This window comes from Sylvia atricapilla, chromosome 11 (genome assembly GCF_009819655.1).
Source record: "Sylvia atricapilla isolate bSylAtr1 chromosome 11, bSylAtr1.pri, whole genome shotgun sequence".
Lineage (NCBI taxonomy): Eukaryota > Metazoa > Chordata > Aves > Passeriformes > Sylviidae > Sylvia > Sylvia atricapilla.
Genome location: NC_089150.1, coordinates 1090464 through 1106184, shown reverse-complemented (window position 1 = coordinate 1106184; position 15721 = coordinate 1090464). Strand labels below are relative to the sequence as shown.

The window sequence follows — 15721 nt, the reverse complement described above, 5'->3', positions numbered from 1 at the left end:
TGCGGGGTTACATCCAAACTCCTCCTCCTCCTCACCGCTCCATTGGCGCCCACCTCGGCGGGCGGGGGATGTCGCCCCGCGGTCACAATCCGGACTGATGGTCCGCGTGGCCCGGGCTGGCCGGACGCTCCCGCTGTCCCCGGCTGTCCCCGGCTGTCCCCGGCTGTCCCCGGCTGTCCCCGGCTGTCCCCGAGCCCCGCGGTGGCACTGCCGGGCCCCGCGAGCGGGGGAGCCCGCGGCGCTCCGCTCCCCGCCGGGAGAGCGAGGCGGAGGAGAGGAGGAGGAGGAGGAGGAGGAGAGGAGGAGGAGGAGGAGGAGGATGCTGCCGCTGCTGCTGCTCTAGCGGGGCTGAGCGAGCATCCCCCGCGCAGCGCCTTCGGCGGGCGCTCCCGAGCCGCGCTGCCAGGCTCCGGCTGCGGCCCCGGATCGGGGGCGGGGATCCCCATCCTCCCGATCGCCCCGGTTCCCCGCTGCCCCCATCCCCGGTGCCGGCGGGTGCGCCTACACCTGCGAGCGCCCATCCCCGGCACCGCGCGGGTCCGTGCCCAGCGCCGTGCCCGTGCCCGTGCCCGTCCTCCCGGCCGTGCCCAGCGGAGCCGTGCCCGTGCCCGTGCCCGTCCTCCCGGCCGTGCCAGCGGAGCCGGGCCGTGCCCAGCGGTGCTCCCGGCCGTGCCCAGCGGCGCTCCCGGCCGTGCCCAGCGGAGCCGGGCCGGGCCGGTGCGGTGCCCGTGCTCCCGTGCCCAGCGGATGCCCAGCGATGCTGCCGGCGGTGCGGTGCGGTGCGATGCTCCCGGCGGTGCGGGGCCCCGGCCGGGGCGGTGCGATGCTCCGGGCGGTGCGGTGCTCCGGGCGGTGCGGTGCGATGCTCTCGGCGGTGCGGGGCCCCGGCCGGGGCGGTGCGGAGGGGCTGCGCAGCGGCGGGCGGGGCGGGGCTGGGGGCGGGCGGCCCCGGCCGTTAAAGCGGCAGCGGCGCCCGGCGCTCCCCCAGTGCCAGCGCCGGTGGCGGAGCGCGGCGGGCAGGGCAGGGCAGGGCAGGGCAGGGCGCGGCGGGCCAGGGTGGCAGCGGCCGAAGCCGCGGCCCTCGCCCTCCCCGGCCATCCCGGCCCGGCCGGCCCGGCCCCCGGGGAGCTGCCGGGCGGCGGCGGCGTCACCATGGGCCGGGCGGGCAGGGTGCTGCGGCTGCTGGCGCTGCTGGAGCTGCCCTGCTGCCTGCTGGAGCTGCTGCTCGGGGAGGCGGCCCGCGGGCAGGAGATGTACGCGCCCCACTCCATCCGCCTGGAGGGGGACATCACCCTGGGCGGCCTCTTCCCCGTGCACGCCAAGGGCCCCCCGGGCTCCCCCTGCGGGGACATCAAGAAGGAGAACGGCATCCACAGGCTGGAGGCGATGCTCTACGCCCTGGACCAGATCAACAGCGACCCGGAGCTGCTGCCCAACGTGACGCTGGGCGCCCGCATCCTGGACACCTGCTCCCGGGACACCTACGCGCTGGAGCAGTCCCTCACCTTCGTGCAGGCGCTCATCCAGAAGGACACCTCCGACGTGAGGTGCACCAACGGCGAGCCGCCCGTCTTCGTCAAGCCGGAGAAAGTAGTCGGAGTGATCGGGGCGTCGGGGAGTTCCGTGTCCATTATGGTGGCCAACATCCTCCGCCTGTTCCAGGTAGGGCCGTGCCGCGGGGCTCCGCCGCTCGCGGCTCCCCCTGTGCCTCTCCAGGTGCTCCATCCATCCGCCTCCCTCCGAGCAGCTGCTTCCCCTCCCCGGCTCCCTTCTCCGCGGAGCGTGGCGCTTTCTGGATTTATCGCCCCATTTGCACGAAGCAATGCCTGAGGGAAAGGAGGAGAAAAAAAAAAAAAAAAAAAAAAAAAAAGGAAGAGAAGAGGCGCTGGTTGCGCTGGGTTGGCGTTAGAGCGAGCCGTGGCTCGGCGGGGATGGATGCGGGATGCGGGGCCGGGCATGGCAGCGGGACCGCTCCGCGCACCGAGCCCTGGCCGGGAGGGCACCGCTGGAGGGGCCGCGGCCGCCCCGGCCCGGGGCTCGGGACAGGCTCGGGACAGGCTCGGGAGGGGATTTCTCCGGCCGAGCCCGGGCTGTGCGGGGCAGCCCCAGCGCCCAGCGCCCGGCCGGGTCAGGTCCCGGCTCCCTCCCGAGCCCGGCTGCCGGAGCGGGGGCACCGGGGGCGGCTGCAGCGTGGGAGCGCCGCGCCGGGAGGAGCGAGGGATGAGCAGAGCCGGAGGATTAGAGAGGAGCCGTGTGTGTGTGTGTGTGTGTGTGTGTGTGTGTGTGCGGGGGAGATGCGCTGCAGCGCTGCCCCTTCTCCCCCTCCTCGCCTCTCCCCCGGCTGCGCTGCCATCGCGCCCCTGTCGCCCCCGGCGCTGCACCTCGGGGGCTGGCAGGGCACCGAGACCTGTCACCCCGCTCATCCTCCTGCCCCAGGGCCGCGCGGGGCCATCCGGCCGGGGTTTGCTGGCCCGGGCTCTGGGGGTGTCCCCCCGGGGCTGGGGTGTCCCCCCGGGCTCTGGGGGTGTCCCCCCGGGGCGCTGCTGCAGCCGCCGGCCCCGCAGCCGGCTCCGGGTGCTCCTCGGCAGCGATCGCGGGTGCGGTGACAGTGACAGAAGCGCCACCAGATGCATCGTGAGCAGCGGAGTTCTTTGCTCCCTGTCCTACGCCTTCGCATGCGGAAGGTGGTAGAGGGATTTATTTTTTTAATTTTTTTTTTATTTTTTTATTTTTGTGCAGCGGGCGGAGAAATCCCCCGCTTTTCCCAGCTGGAAACTTGTGAGGTTTTCACGGCAGATGCACTGGGTGCTGTCAGCAGCCGCCGAGCCGCCTCATTCCCATCTGGCCGCTGCCATCCATCTCGGGCCGCCGCAGCCGAGGCCAGCGGGGCCGTGCCGCCCTCGCCTCTCGCTGTCCCCTGCTCTGCCCCGGCCCTTTTCCCCCGAACAACGCCATCGAGCCCCTTCTCCGCCTTGCTCGCCTCTCCTCCCGGCACATCCGAGCGCATCGCTGCCGGATTCAGCGCCGTGCTGAACCTCCCACGGTTTGTGCGGCTTCACCGTGCAGCTCCTGCTTCGGCAGCGCCGGCGTCCCCCGGTGCCCGGTGTGTCCCCCCCCCGGTGCCCGGTGTGTCCCCCCCCCGGTGCCCGGTGTGTCCCCCCCCCGGTGCCCGGTGTGTCCCCCTCGGTGCCCGGTGTGTCCCCCCCCCGGTGCCCGGTGTGTCCCCCCCGGTGCCCGGTGTGTCCCCCCGTCCCCGGGCAGCCGAGCTCACGTTCTGCCTGAGCCCAGCCGCTCGGAGGGACGTGAGCCGTGCTGAAGTTGTGCTGGAGTCCCGGTTCCCAGGCAGGAGGGTGGGATGAGGCAGCTCTTCCATTCCCGTTCCCAGCCCACAGCCAGTCCCGGGCTCTCCCTGCCGAGATATCCTGTTCGGAAGGGAAACCGAGGCACCAGGAGCCTCTTGGATAGTGCCACAGTAGCTGCAAAGCCTGTGGTGATTTGTTACGTGGTGGAGTTTGCAGAAAATAAGACATTCGGGCAGTTTCTCCATGTAGAGATATTTGTATAAACGAAATACTTTAATGTATTGTGACTAAGCATCTGTTCAAAATTGCGATTTGCCCAGATCATCCAGCGAGCAGGAACTGGCCCATACCGAGGGATTTCACTGAGTATCTATTTTGCAGCTCGGATGAGCCGCCTGGAAGCAGATCCTCCATGCCATAAAACTGTTCCCCATTGTGCTCTCCTCTTCAAAACACAGCTCAGAACATGTTCAGCCAGAGAGAAATAGAAAAGAACTATTTTAGGAGGACTGGACCCGTTCAACAACTTAGTGTCATTGTGCGGGGGTGGATGAGAAGCTCTAAGTTAGTGGAAAGAATAAAACCGAGTACCGAGCACAAAAAATCCTGTTAACCTCCGAACTCTCTGCAATTCCCCAGCGCGGCAGGCAGCTCCTTTCATGGGGTGACTGTGGGTTTTACTGCCCGGGGCACTGGGTCAGGGTGGGTGGATGGCTCTTGAACGCTTGCTTAATGCCCAAACTGCCTTTTTCCCTCTCATCTGGAGGGTAAAAACTCTGTGGAGGCCCCTGCAAAGAAACCCTCCTGGAATTTCTGCTCCTCTGACGATACCTTGGAAGAGAAGTGTTTGTGCCGTGCCTCGATGTAGGGGGAAAATCTGCGTAAATCCATCTCTGTGGGTATATATAACCCATCCAGGGCCCAGCAGGGCCCTCCGCAGCTCCTGCTGCTCCAGGCGCTTCCTCCCCAGGAGGGGCCGCGTCCATCCAGGCTCTTCATCTTCCTCTCTGCATGGGAGGCTCTGTTATCTCTGCCTGCAGCGCCGAGGGCTGCGAGCAGCAGCAGCTAAACCAACAGGTGGATCAGCAGGGAGAGGCAGCGCCGGGCTCCTCCGGCCGGAATTCAGCCCTGCAATTACTGCTGGGAGGGTTGGAGGAGCTTTCCTGGGGTGTAAAAACATGATGGGAGGGATCTCCATGGCAGCGGAGGGGGTTTTTGCTGTGTGATCAGAGTCCCTGCTCTGCCTCTCCCCTCACTTATCCCCGAGCTGCTCCTTGGGTGAGAGAGCCTGGGAATGGCTGGGAGGTTTCTCCAGGAGTGTGGGGAGGGCACAGGGTCCTGCTGGAGCCCAGGGGAGCTGTAACCCACCTCTCCCTTTCCCCAGCTGAAGCGTTTGGGGTGGTCACTGCCCCTGCCGGGTCCCCCAGGACGTGTGGGTGGGCACAGGAGTTGCCAGAGGGGCTGGGTGCCTCCTCAGACCCGTCCAGGAGGATCCCAGAGTGAAGTGAGGAGGGATGGAAGTGCCCCGGGCCAGCTCAGGGGCTGAGGAGGGGAGGCTGCACCCTGGCTTCAGTGTCTGCCAAGGGCCTGGGGAGACCTGCGGGGGGAACTTGGGTTAAGATGATGAGTGAGGAGCACCAGCAGTGCCTGGTGAGGAGCAGGGCTGCAGGTCTGAGGGCACGGGAGCTTCTCCAGCTTGGCCATGGTTTCCTCAGGAAGGGGTGGAGGCTGGAGATGCCTCGGGCTGGATTCTTTATTTCCATCTCCGTTCTTTACCCTCACCTCATCCATCGTGTGCCCTGGCAGCAGTGACAGTGGCCCAGCCCTCTGTGAGTGCACCCCTGGGGCTGTGTGCCACTCCCATCCCGCTGCGGAGGAATTCCCAGGCAGGAATTATTCGGGAGCAGGGCAGTGTGAGCCATCCCCATCCCGCTGGGGAGGAATTCCCAGGCAGGAATTATTTGGGAGCAGGGCAGTGTGAGTGATCCCCATCCCGCTGGGGAGGAATTCCCAGGCAGGAATTGTTTGGGAGCAGGGCAGTGTGAGTGATCCCCATCCCGCTGGGGAGGAATTCCCAGGCAGGAATTGTTTGGGAGCAGGGCAGTGTGTGCCACTCCCATCCGGCTGGGGAGGAATTCCCAGGCAGGAATTATTTGGGAGCAGGGCAGTGTGAGTGTTCCCCATCCCGCTGGGGAGGAATTCCCAGGCAGGAATTATTCGGGAGCAGGGCAGTGTGAGCCATCCCCATCCCGCTGGGGAGGAATTCCCAGGCAGGAATTATTCGGGAGCAGGGCAGTGTGAGCCAGCCCCATCCCGCTGGGGAGGAATTCCCAGGCAGGAATTATTCGGGAGCAGGGCAGTGTGAGTGATCCCCATCCCGCTGGGGAGGAATTCCCAGGCAGGAATTATTCGGGAGCAGGGCAGTGTGAGTGATCCCCATCCCGCTGGGGAGGAATTCCCAGGCAGGAATTATTCGGGAGCAGGGCAGTGTGAGTGATCCCCATCCCGCTGGGGAGGAATTCCCAGGCAGGAATTGTTTGGGAGCAGGGCAGTGTGAGCCAGCCCAGGGCTGCCCGAGCTGCAGCACTCGGATTCGGGCTCCAGGAGGGATCAGCCCGGGGCTGCTGGAGCGTGGACACGGCCCTGCACCAACACTCGAGTGTGTGTCCGAGGCAGGGACTCCTTCACAGCACAATTCTATCAGCGCACACCAGGAAAGAGCAGCCCGGTCATAAATTAAATATCTCTCCTAAAAATAACACCAAAATAATTTGGAAAGCTGCTTCCAAATGCACCGGGGAGTTGAGGCAGGATGTTTGCAGGCTGCTGGTTTTGCTTTGGAGCAAATGCTGCTCCTTTGCAGGGTCGTAGCTTTCCCTTCAAAGGGAACTCAGGATAAAACCCTTCCCAGGGTGTTTCATATTTTCTGGAAGCAGAACCACGCAGTGGGGGGAATATCAGCGCCCTGGATTATTTTTTAGTGCTGAAAAGCTTGGTTTTGTGCTCCTTTAGAACTACAGACTTCTCATGACAGGCTTCAATGGTAAACCAACGGCTGCTTCAGGTTTGTGTCCTCGCTGGATACGACTTGAAAGAGCCAATCAAGGCTCATTTTGTTCTTGCATAAATCGCTGTGGGGTTTGATCAGGGGCTGCTCCTGAGCCCCTCCAGGGAACCTGGCAGCTGCAGTGGGCTAAGGGAGTGCAGGGAGCCTGGGAGTGTCAATTGGAACATCCCTGATCTCCCCGGGGGTGTTGGCTGCCTTTCCTTCCTGCCGAAGGAGGAAGATGACAGTTGCAGTCCTGCCTTCTGCTCCACACACAGTAATCACAAAAATGAGATTATTTGGAAAGGAAGGGAGCTTAAAAGTGCAGCTCTGAGCTGGATGCTGCTCTTTTCTTGCCAAGTGCACACACTTTTCCCTGGCTCTCTGGGGGAGGCTGTGGGGCTGGGGATTGGGATTGGGATGGGATCCGTGGGATGGGATCCATGGGATCCTCGGGATGGGATCCTCGGGATGGGATCCTCGGGATGGGATCCGTGGGATGGGATCCTCGGGATGGGATCCTCGGGATGGGATCCTCGGGATGGGATCCACGGGATGGGATCCTCGGGATGGGATCCATGGGATGGGATCCATGGGATGGGATCCATGGGATGGGATCCATGGGATGGGGCTCAGCTGCTCCAGGGAGTGAGGGCAGCCCTGGAGCCTGCTCCTCCTGCCAGGAATGCTCCTCGGGCACAGGGAGGAAGGGCAGGAGTGTCCAGAACCGTGTGTGATCCCATGGTTCCAACAGATCCCTCGAAGGTGTTTGGTTTCTGATGAATTCCTGAGCAGTTTCTAGAAACTCCTTTTAATTCCCAGGAAAATCTCTGCAATCTGGTTGTTCCTCTCTCTCTTAGTTGAAGTTTCTTGCAGGAATGCGGGATCTAGGCCCATTCCACGGGGTTGAATTTCCATTCCAGGTCCGTGTGTTGAGCCTCTCTTGCTGCCCTTGCCCTGAGGAGACGCTGGGGCAGGTTAATTAATGCTGGGGCAGGTTAATTGGTGGGATTTACCCGGGGAAGAAAACTCCCCCATTTCAGCAGTATTTTTCACTGGACGCTAATTCGTGCTGAGCTCCTGACCTGGTGGTTGCATTTTCCTCTCCTCACTTCAAACACGACAATACTTTTTAGGCAACGGAGTAATGATTCATTTTAGAAAAGGTATTTCAGGAAACTCCACATTTTTCAGTTTCTCACTTAGAGAAGAGAACAAAAAGCTGAAAATAGGCAACAGCCACCTTTAATTCTTTGCCTCTTCTCAAAAAACAAAAAACAAACAAAAAAAAAAAAAGTTTTTTTGTGTTCCTTAATGAGGTTTCATTTCAGCAGCCCCTCAATATTTGTCCTGGCTGTTAGTGCGGCCCTGATGAGTGTCAGCCCCCTGAGCTGTGCAGGGCTGATGTGCACCTGACATGTGGAATCTGATTTTCCCAGGATAAATAAAAGGCCAGGAAAATCCTCACTTCAAGAATTCCACGTGGGGAGTCACTAATGAGAGGGTGGAGGTGCTGGGAATGTATTTTTCTGGAACACGGTGTTTTTGGAGGTAAAATTCATTTTCTTGACAAGGCAAAATTCAATTTGAGCAATAATCTTGGCTCTTAATCTGTTTTCAAGTGTCTCTCTGGAGGCAGAAGGGACTGCAGAGGGTCATCGGGAAGGAGAGTGGCTCTGGCAGGAGAGGAATGCTCATCCACGGAGAGGCCAGGGAGGGATGATGGGACAGCACTCAGGGATAATTGGGGCTGGCCCAGGGCGTGCAGGAACACGGAGAGCAGATTTCCAGCTGCTTTCACTTGTGCAATTCCCAATTTACTCCTCGAAACAAAGTAAGGTGACCTCTCTGGAATGACAAATGGAGGGATCATTTCGAGGCATTAATTTTTATGAAAGAATTATTGATCTGCTTTGGAATCTCATCACAGCAATACTACAAAACTCCATGTACTCTGCTCCATATTTTATTCTATTAAATAAGTTTTGCTTGGAGGCATTAGAACCATCCAGCACAATGCTCTGTTTCATAAGCTCAGATGTTATTATTTCTATTTATAGTTGTATTCAAATTAATCTCAATGAGTGACAATGCTGACTGTCCCAGACTCTGGACTATGATGAATTTTATCATAATATTGGGAGATACGAAGCATGTAATTAAGGCTGTTTGGAGAGCGTGGAATCCAATCTAGGCAGGCCATTAGTGTGGGGAGAGGGTGCCCAGGCAGAGAGAAACCCAAAGGAGAACAAGGATTTCCAGAGCTTTGCTCCTCACTGGTGATTCACGAGGAGCTCCTTCTGCTGAGGGCAGCCTCGTTGCTGTGAACAACCATCCCCAGTTTGATGGCAGGAAAAGGTGCTCCTGGTCTGGGGCAGGAAAAGCTGCTCCTGTTCTGGGGCAGGAAAAGCTGCTCCTGGTCTGGGGCAGGAAAAAGGAGCTCCTGGTCTGGGGCAGGAAAAGGTGCTCCTGGTCTGGGGCAGGAAAAGGAGCTCCTGGTCTGGGGCAGGAAAAGCTGCTCCTGGTCTGGGGCAGGAAAAGGAGCTCCTGGTCTGGGGCAGGAAAAGCTGCTCCTGGTCTGGGGCAGGAAAAGGTGCTCCTGGTCTGGGGCAGGAAAAGGAGCTCCTGGTCTGGGGCAGGAAAAGGAGCTCCTGGTCTGGGGCAGGAAAAGGTGCTGGCCCTGCCCCAGCCGAGGGGCAGCTCCTCCCTGGGCACTGCCCTTGTGCTCCCCCAGCCCTGCAGAGCTCTGGGCCCCCAGCTGCTGCACCAGGAGCACGGACTGGGACGGTTCTTGTCGGAACTGGAGCTCTGCATGTCCCCAGGGCCACCACGGGCGGGGTGTGCCCTGTTCTTTGGCAGCTCAGGGCTGCAGTGGGTGCTCTGGGGTGCAGTGTTGGTGCTCAGGGGTGCACTGGGTGCTCAGGGGGTGCAGGATGGGTGCTCAGGGGTGCAGTGTTGGTGCTCAGGGGTGCAGTGTTGGTGCTCAGGGGTGCACTGGGTGCTCAGGGCTGCAGTGGGTGCTCAGGGGGTGCTCTGGGGTGCAGTGTTGGTGCTCAGGGGTGCAGTGGGTGCTCAGGGGTGCAGTGTTGGTGCTCTGGGGTGCAGTGTTGGTGCTCAGGGGTGCATTGGGTGCTCAGGGGTGCAGTGTGGGTGCTCAGGGGTGCAGTGGGTGCTCAGGGGGTGCTCAGGGGTGCAGTGTTGGTGCTCAAGGGTGCAGTGTTGGTGCTCAGGGGTGCAGTGGGTGCTCAGGGGTGCAGTGTTGGTGCTCAGGGGTGCACTGGGTGCTCAGGGGGTGCTCAGGGGTGCAGTGTTGGTGCTCTGGGGTGCAGTGTTGGTGCTCAGGGGTGCAGTGTTGGTGCTCAGGGGTGCAGTGGGTGCTCAGGGGGTGTCCAGCCCCATGAGCTGTGTTCTGGAGCAAAGCCCTTCGCAGCAGAGCCGGTGTCAGGTGCAGGATGGGGCACCCCGGGCACACCTGAGCACCCACAGGGATGCCAGCCCTGCTGCAGGGACAGAGTGCCCCTGGGGGACAGAGGGCAGCGCCTGTGGCCGGGGCTGTGGTGCTGAGGACACTTTTGCTGTGTCATTTGGGATCTGGAGAGCGTTGAGATGCTGTGTGGGTGCTCTCGGATCCCTCAGCGGTCGGGTGATGCTGGCCGCTGCCTCGTTCCCAGCCCTTCCAAAGGAGCCTGGCAAACGTTCCCGGAGCCTGGGACGTGCTCCTGGCCGGAGATCACCTCTCTGTGCCCTGGGGTCGCTGAAGCACTTGGGCTGCCTGGCCTCTGGCTGACACTGGGAGAGGAGGGAGCCTGGAGACGTCTCTTCCCAACGCTCTGAGCCGGTGTAGGTCCAGCGTTTGCACATTCAGGGCACATCCAGCTGCTCTATTTCAGTCTGGGTTTTTGGGAAAAGCATGGCCTGAGCTGTGGGGGTGGAGGGGAGGGCTTGGAGCAGTCACAGGTCACACGATTTCATCCTGCTGATGGTCCTGCTTTACTGCCCCTGAGCAGGGCTGTGTGTGTGGCTGTTCTTATATAGAGGTAGATATTCAAATATCTTATTGTTGCATATACTTCTGCTGTAAATGGAGCTCTTGCTTTAAGCTCTTGCCCAGGCCTTGGGCTGGGCTGTGCTGGGTGAGGAGAGGCTGGAGCACCTCCGTGCCCCTGTCACCTGCCTGTTTGGCTCCTTGATCCTGCCTGGCTGCCACTAAGATGATCCTAGGGCTCGGAACAATCAATCAGGGGTGATAAACAGAGAAAAGATGAGCTCCAGGAATACTGAGGCACCTCAGAGGCTTCAGCAGCACCACAACAGGCTGTGCTTGGGCTGGGCCGCTGCTGTGTGGGGAGAGAGGGAAGGGAGGAGAGGCTGAAGCTGCGATGGAAACCAGGGAAGACACTGGAGAGGCTGGTGCGGGGCTGTGCAGGGTGACAGGGTGCTGGGAGGAGGACACTGTGGGGACAGCTCTCCTGTCCCAGCAGCAGAGCCCCTGCAGCCACAGCTGTGCAGACACAAATGCAGTGGGGATGTTCCTACAGCGAGACTTTGGCTCTGCTCGAGGACAGAAGCCAAGAGCAGAGGTTTGGAGGTGGATGCGCCGTGGTGGGACCTGTGGAGCTGCAGCTCCTCAAGGCTCAGCCCCGTTCCCAGGGCTCTGGGTACCAGAGGTTATTTTAACTTCTCTCCCCAGCGGTGCATTGCCGGTCTGGAACACCTGTGTTCAAAACCAAGGCAACAAAAATCCAACAAGAAGTTTGCTGTCACAATATCCCTTCTTTAAAGAACCAGAGATTTCCCAAATGAAAACAATAATAAAATCCCAATTCTCCTTATCCAGTGTCTTTGATGAGGCCGGAGGGATCTGTGTCCCTGTGTTGTCTCAGCTGCAAATGCCCAGGTCTGGTTCTTTGCAGGTTTGTTTTCTCTCCTGCCATTCTAGGATTTGTGTACAGCAAAGCAAGCCCATACACCGTTCATTTCCTAATAAATTTCTAATGTCATTAATATTTGAGCAGGGGTAATTCTGCATTCAGCAGGACGGAGAGTTGTTTGGTGTCATTAAATCCGTGTCACCATGGCGTGAGTGTGGCGTCTGTGCAGCCAGGGCTCCGTGTGCCAGGGCTCTGTGCTGCACTGGGCACAGCAGGAGCTGCCCCTTTGCGGGGCTGTCCTCTGGGGAGGAGGAGAGGACAGCAGGAATCCCTCCTCTCTGCAGGGTTTGAGCCCCAGAAGGGCGGCAGGTTCTGTTGGCAGTCACGCCAGCCCCTGGGGAGGAGAGCTCAGACCAGCTGCAGGTGGGAGGTGCAGCTTTGGGGGGCTCTGGGACCCCCCTGTGCACCCCGTGGGGCCATCAACATCACACCAATCTCCTCCCAAAATAAATCTCTCAACACGTGCTGTGCTCCACCAGAGCTTTGGAAATACAAATTTGGGGTTTGCTGTCTCGAGAGAAACCCAGAGCAGTCAAAGTTTCCTGGCCAAGGGAGGCTTGGCTTGCCTGGCTGCAGGTGTGAGAGCACAGCCTTGTCCCCAGGCACGTCCTGCTGTCCTGGGACAGCATTTGCTGCTGTACAAACACCTCCTGCCACCCACAGCTTGGTGCTGGAATGGGAAAATCCAGGTGAATCTGCTGGATGGCTGGGATTGCACCCTGGGGTTTACCAGCAGCTCCTAAAGCACAGACAGCATCTCCCCCAGCACGGACAGGAGGGAGTGCCCCGACTTGTTTCCCATGTGGATCCCATCAAACCCCAGTCCTAATGGATAGGATCAAGGCCAAATCCCATTTAATAAAAAAAATGGCAGGAATAACAACAAAAATAAAGACAAACTGTCAGCTCAGATTTGGCAGGAAGTTGTTATTTTTGCAGGAATAAAATCCAGCACTAATAGAGATGGTTTAGTGATTTTTAAAGCAGGTAATTTTGTGGCAGGGCTCGAATGCACCGAAATTATATTGACAATAAAAATTAATTAAACGACTTTTTGTGGGTTTGTAGTTTTTCTATCTGACAGCAGTACAAAAAAATCTCCGAGTAACTGGAAGATCCTTAAGGCCCCTTCCATGCCAACTCATTCCATGGATGAGGATGCAAAGGAAAAGATCTTTTGGAGATGAGTCTGCTCTGGCTGCAGTGGGGCATTTCCAAAGGAGGAGAAGATGTTTTGATTCCCCAGCTGCACAAGTGGAAGGGAGCTTTGGATCCCCATCCCTGGGGTGCCCAGGGAATTCCTGGACTCAGAGCTCTGGGCTGGGCACAAGGTGGGATCAGGCACAGCTTGGACGGGATGGGCTGCGAGGATTTTCCAGCCTCAGGGATCCTGGGATTCTCTGCACTGGGAGCTCAGTGCCTGTTCCACCTCCTGCAGCACAATGCTGGTGTCCCAGCGAGGGGCTTCTGGACTTCCCAGGGGTTTGGAAGCTGACACAAGAAGATGAATTCCCCGTCTGCCGGCAGTGTCCGGGGTGGCAGCAGCCCTGAGGGAGTCACAGCTCGTTTGCTCTTGCTTGGCTAAACTGGAAATGTGGAAATGAGGAACGGCCTGGGCTCGTCCAGCCCCATGGAGGATCCCAGGGCTGCACAAACCCTTCTCCACCACACCAAGATCACCGTGAAACAGGAGCAGAGCAGAGGAAATGGAGTCCCTGGAAAAGCCACTTTCCTTCTTCAGGAATATTTCAGTGACGTGGTAAACTGTGAAGAGCATTAAATCCATGAAGGAATGAAATAAATCCCAAATACAATTTTTTTCCCACCTGTGAAAAATGCATTTTGCTGGGGAATTGAATTGTTGTTAAAAAGAAAAAGCCTCCCACCCCGTGCTTATTTCCTCAGGAAGGATCTCCTTGCATTTCAGAAGAGAATCAAATAGCTCTGAGCACAGAAGCACTGAGGAACGGGTCTGTGAAACGTCCTGCTCGTGCCCAGCCAAGCCTGTGCTGCTGCAGCTGGCACTGGGAGGTTGGTGCTGACCCACCTACAGTGGAAAGAAGGTTGGTGCTGACCCACCTGCAGTAAAAGGCTGGTGCTGACCCATCTGGGAGTGAAAGGTTGGTGCTGACCCACCTGGCACTGGGAGGCTGGTGCTGACCCACCTGGCACTGGAGGGTTGGTGCTGACCCACCTGCAGTGAAAGGCTGGTGCTGACCCACCTGCAGTGAAAGGTTGGTGCTGACCCACCTGCAGTAAAAGGCTGGTGCTGACCCACCTGCAGTAGAAGGCTGGTGCTGACCCACCTGCACTGGGAGGTTGGTGCTGACCCACCTGGGAGTAAAAGGCTGGTGCTGACCCACCTGCAGTAGAAGGCTGGTGCTGACCCACCTGGCACTGGAGGGTTGGTGCTGACCCACCTGGCACTGGGAGGTTGGTGCTGACCCACCTGCAGTGGAGGGTTGGTGCTGACCCACCTGCAGTGGAAAGAAGGTTGGTGCTGACCCACCTGGCACTGGGAGGCTGGTGCTGACCCACCTGGCAGTAGGCTGGTGCTGACCCACCTGGCACTGGGAGGCTGGTGCTGACCCACCTGGCACTGGAGGGTTGGTGCTGACCCACCTGCAGTGAAAGGCTGGTGCTGACCCACCTGCAGTGAAAGGTTGGTGCTGACCCACCTGCAGTAAAAGGCTGGTGCTGACCCACCTGCAGTAGAAGGCTGGTGCTGACCCACCTGCAGTGAAAGGTTGGTGCTGACCCACCTGGCACTGGGAGGTTGGTGCTGACCCACCTGCAGTGAAAGGCTGGTGCTGACCCACCTGGCACTGGAGGGTTGGTGCTGACCCACCTGCAGTGAAAGGCTGGTGCTGACCCACCTGCAGTAAAAGGCTGGTGCTGACCCACCTGCAGTAGAAGGCTGGTGCTGACCCACCTGCAGTGAAAGGTTGGTGCTGACCCACCTGGCACTGGGAGGCTGGTGCTGACCCACCTGGCACTGGGAGGTTGGTGCTGACCCACCTGCAGTGGAGGGTTGGTGCTGACCCACCTGCAGTGAAAGGTTGGTGCTGACCCACCTGCAGTAAAAGGTTGGTGCTGACCCACCTGGCACTGGGAGGCTGGTGCTGACCCACCTGCAGTAGAAGGCTGGTGCTGACCCTCAGCTGTGTGCCGGGGCTCTGCTGTTCCAGCTGTGGGGCTGGAGACAGCCCGGGGCTGGCTCTGGCTGTGCCCCTCTGCTGGAGCCCCCAGCCTCAGGTGTGCTCCTGCCACGGCTCTCTCCTGGCCGCCAGGAATCCCTGCCCAGCCCCACGAGCAGAGCTGCAGTGGGGCCGTTCCTTGGGATCGTGGAAGCACCGAGGTTGGAGAAGAGCCCCGGGATGAAGTGCAGCCTTTGGAGAGGAGCTGGGGCTGCTCTGAGCCCTGCCACTGCAGCCGTGTGTCAGCGAGGACGGGCTGCAGGAGGAGCTCAGGGGTGACAGCCCTGCTCTAGACTGGGAAGCAGTTTATTGAAAATGCCACCAGTTCCCGGGGCTGATCCGTGGCTCCTGTGTGCAGCGAGGGCTGGCACAGACAGGCAGGGCTTCGCTGAGAAATATTGCTTTGATTTGCCTCTTGCTGCTTTCCCACAATGAATTTTTTAGCAATGGCTGTGTGTGCTGTGGGTGCTTCTCCCTCTTCCCAGAGCGGCTGGGGCTGGATCCCTGGCAGTGCCCAAGGCCAGGCTGGACACTGGGCTTGGAGCACTGGGGCAGTGGGAGGTGTCCCTGCCATGGCAGGGGTGGGATGGGTGGGATTTCAGGTCCTTTCCAACCCCACCCATCCCAGGAGCCCGTGGGCCAGGGCGCAGTGGTGCTGTGCAGAGCTCCTCCTGCCTGCAGGGAACCTGCAAGGGTCTGTCCAAGCGCTGCTGAATTCCCTGGGCTGCCGAGCAGGGGCCAGGGGCACGTTCGGGGAAGTGACAGCCTGTCACTGCACTGAACAAAACACTCTCAGGAGCTGGAGCAATTTTAAAAATAGAAAGCAGGGAGGGAATGGCCTGGCAGGGAGAGGCAGCACTGGGAGAGTGGAATTGGCTCTAATGGGCTCAGGCTGCGCTGGGGATGGAGGGCTGAGAGCTGCTCCCTCCCGGCCCCTTTAGTCCTTTTTATCCCTAATTTGGACAGAGATGTTCCCCAGCCTTGTTTGGGTGCCAGGAGGGGCTGCTGGGGCTGCTTCTCCTGGGCGGTGGTGAGGAGCAGCAGCAAACCCAGGGCTGCTCTGGGACCTGCTTTGTATTGCAGAGTCTTGTATCCTAGGAGATGTGCCAGGCCTGGGTTAGACAACGCCGGGTTTCAAAAGGGCCTGAGCCCTGCTGCAGCAGGAGAGTGCTTGGGCTAACCCCAGGGAAGCGGAGATGAGATTTTTAGCTGGTTTTTATCCCACTCCTTGCTCTCCTGAGCTTC

The 15721-nt window shown here is 59.7% G+C and overlaps 1 protein-coding gene across 1 annotated transcript in view; it reads left to right on the top strand.

Moving 5' to 3' along the window:
• Positions 1-1035: 1035 nt before the first annotated feature.
• GRM7 (glutamate metabotropic receptor 7) overlaps positions 1036-15721 on the top strand; it is a 196682-nt gene continuing 181996 nt past the window's right edge. The window contains 1 exon segment of the mRNA XM_066327148.1: positions 1036-1662. Coding sequence (XP_066183245.1) covers positions 1153-1662 — 510 coding nt within the window. The 5' untranslated portion in view covers positions 1036-1152.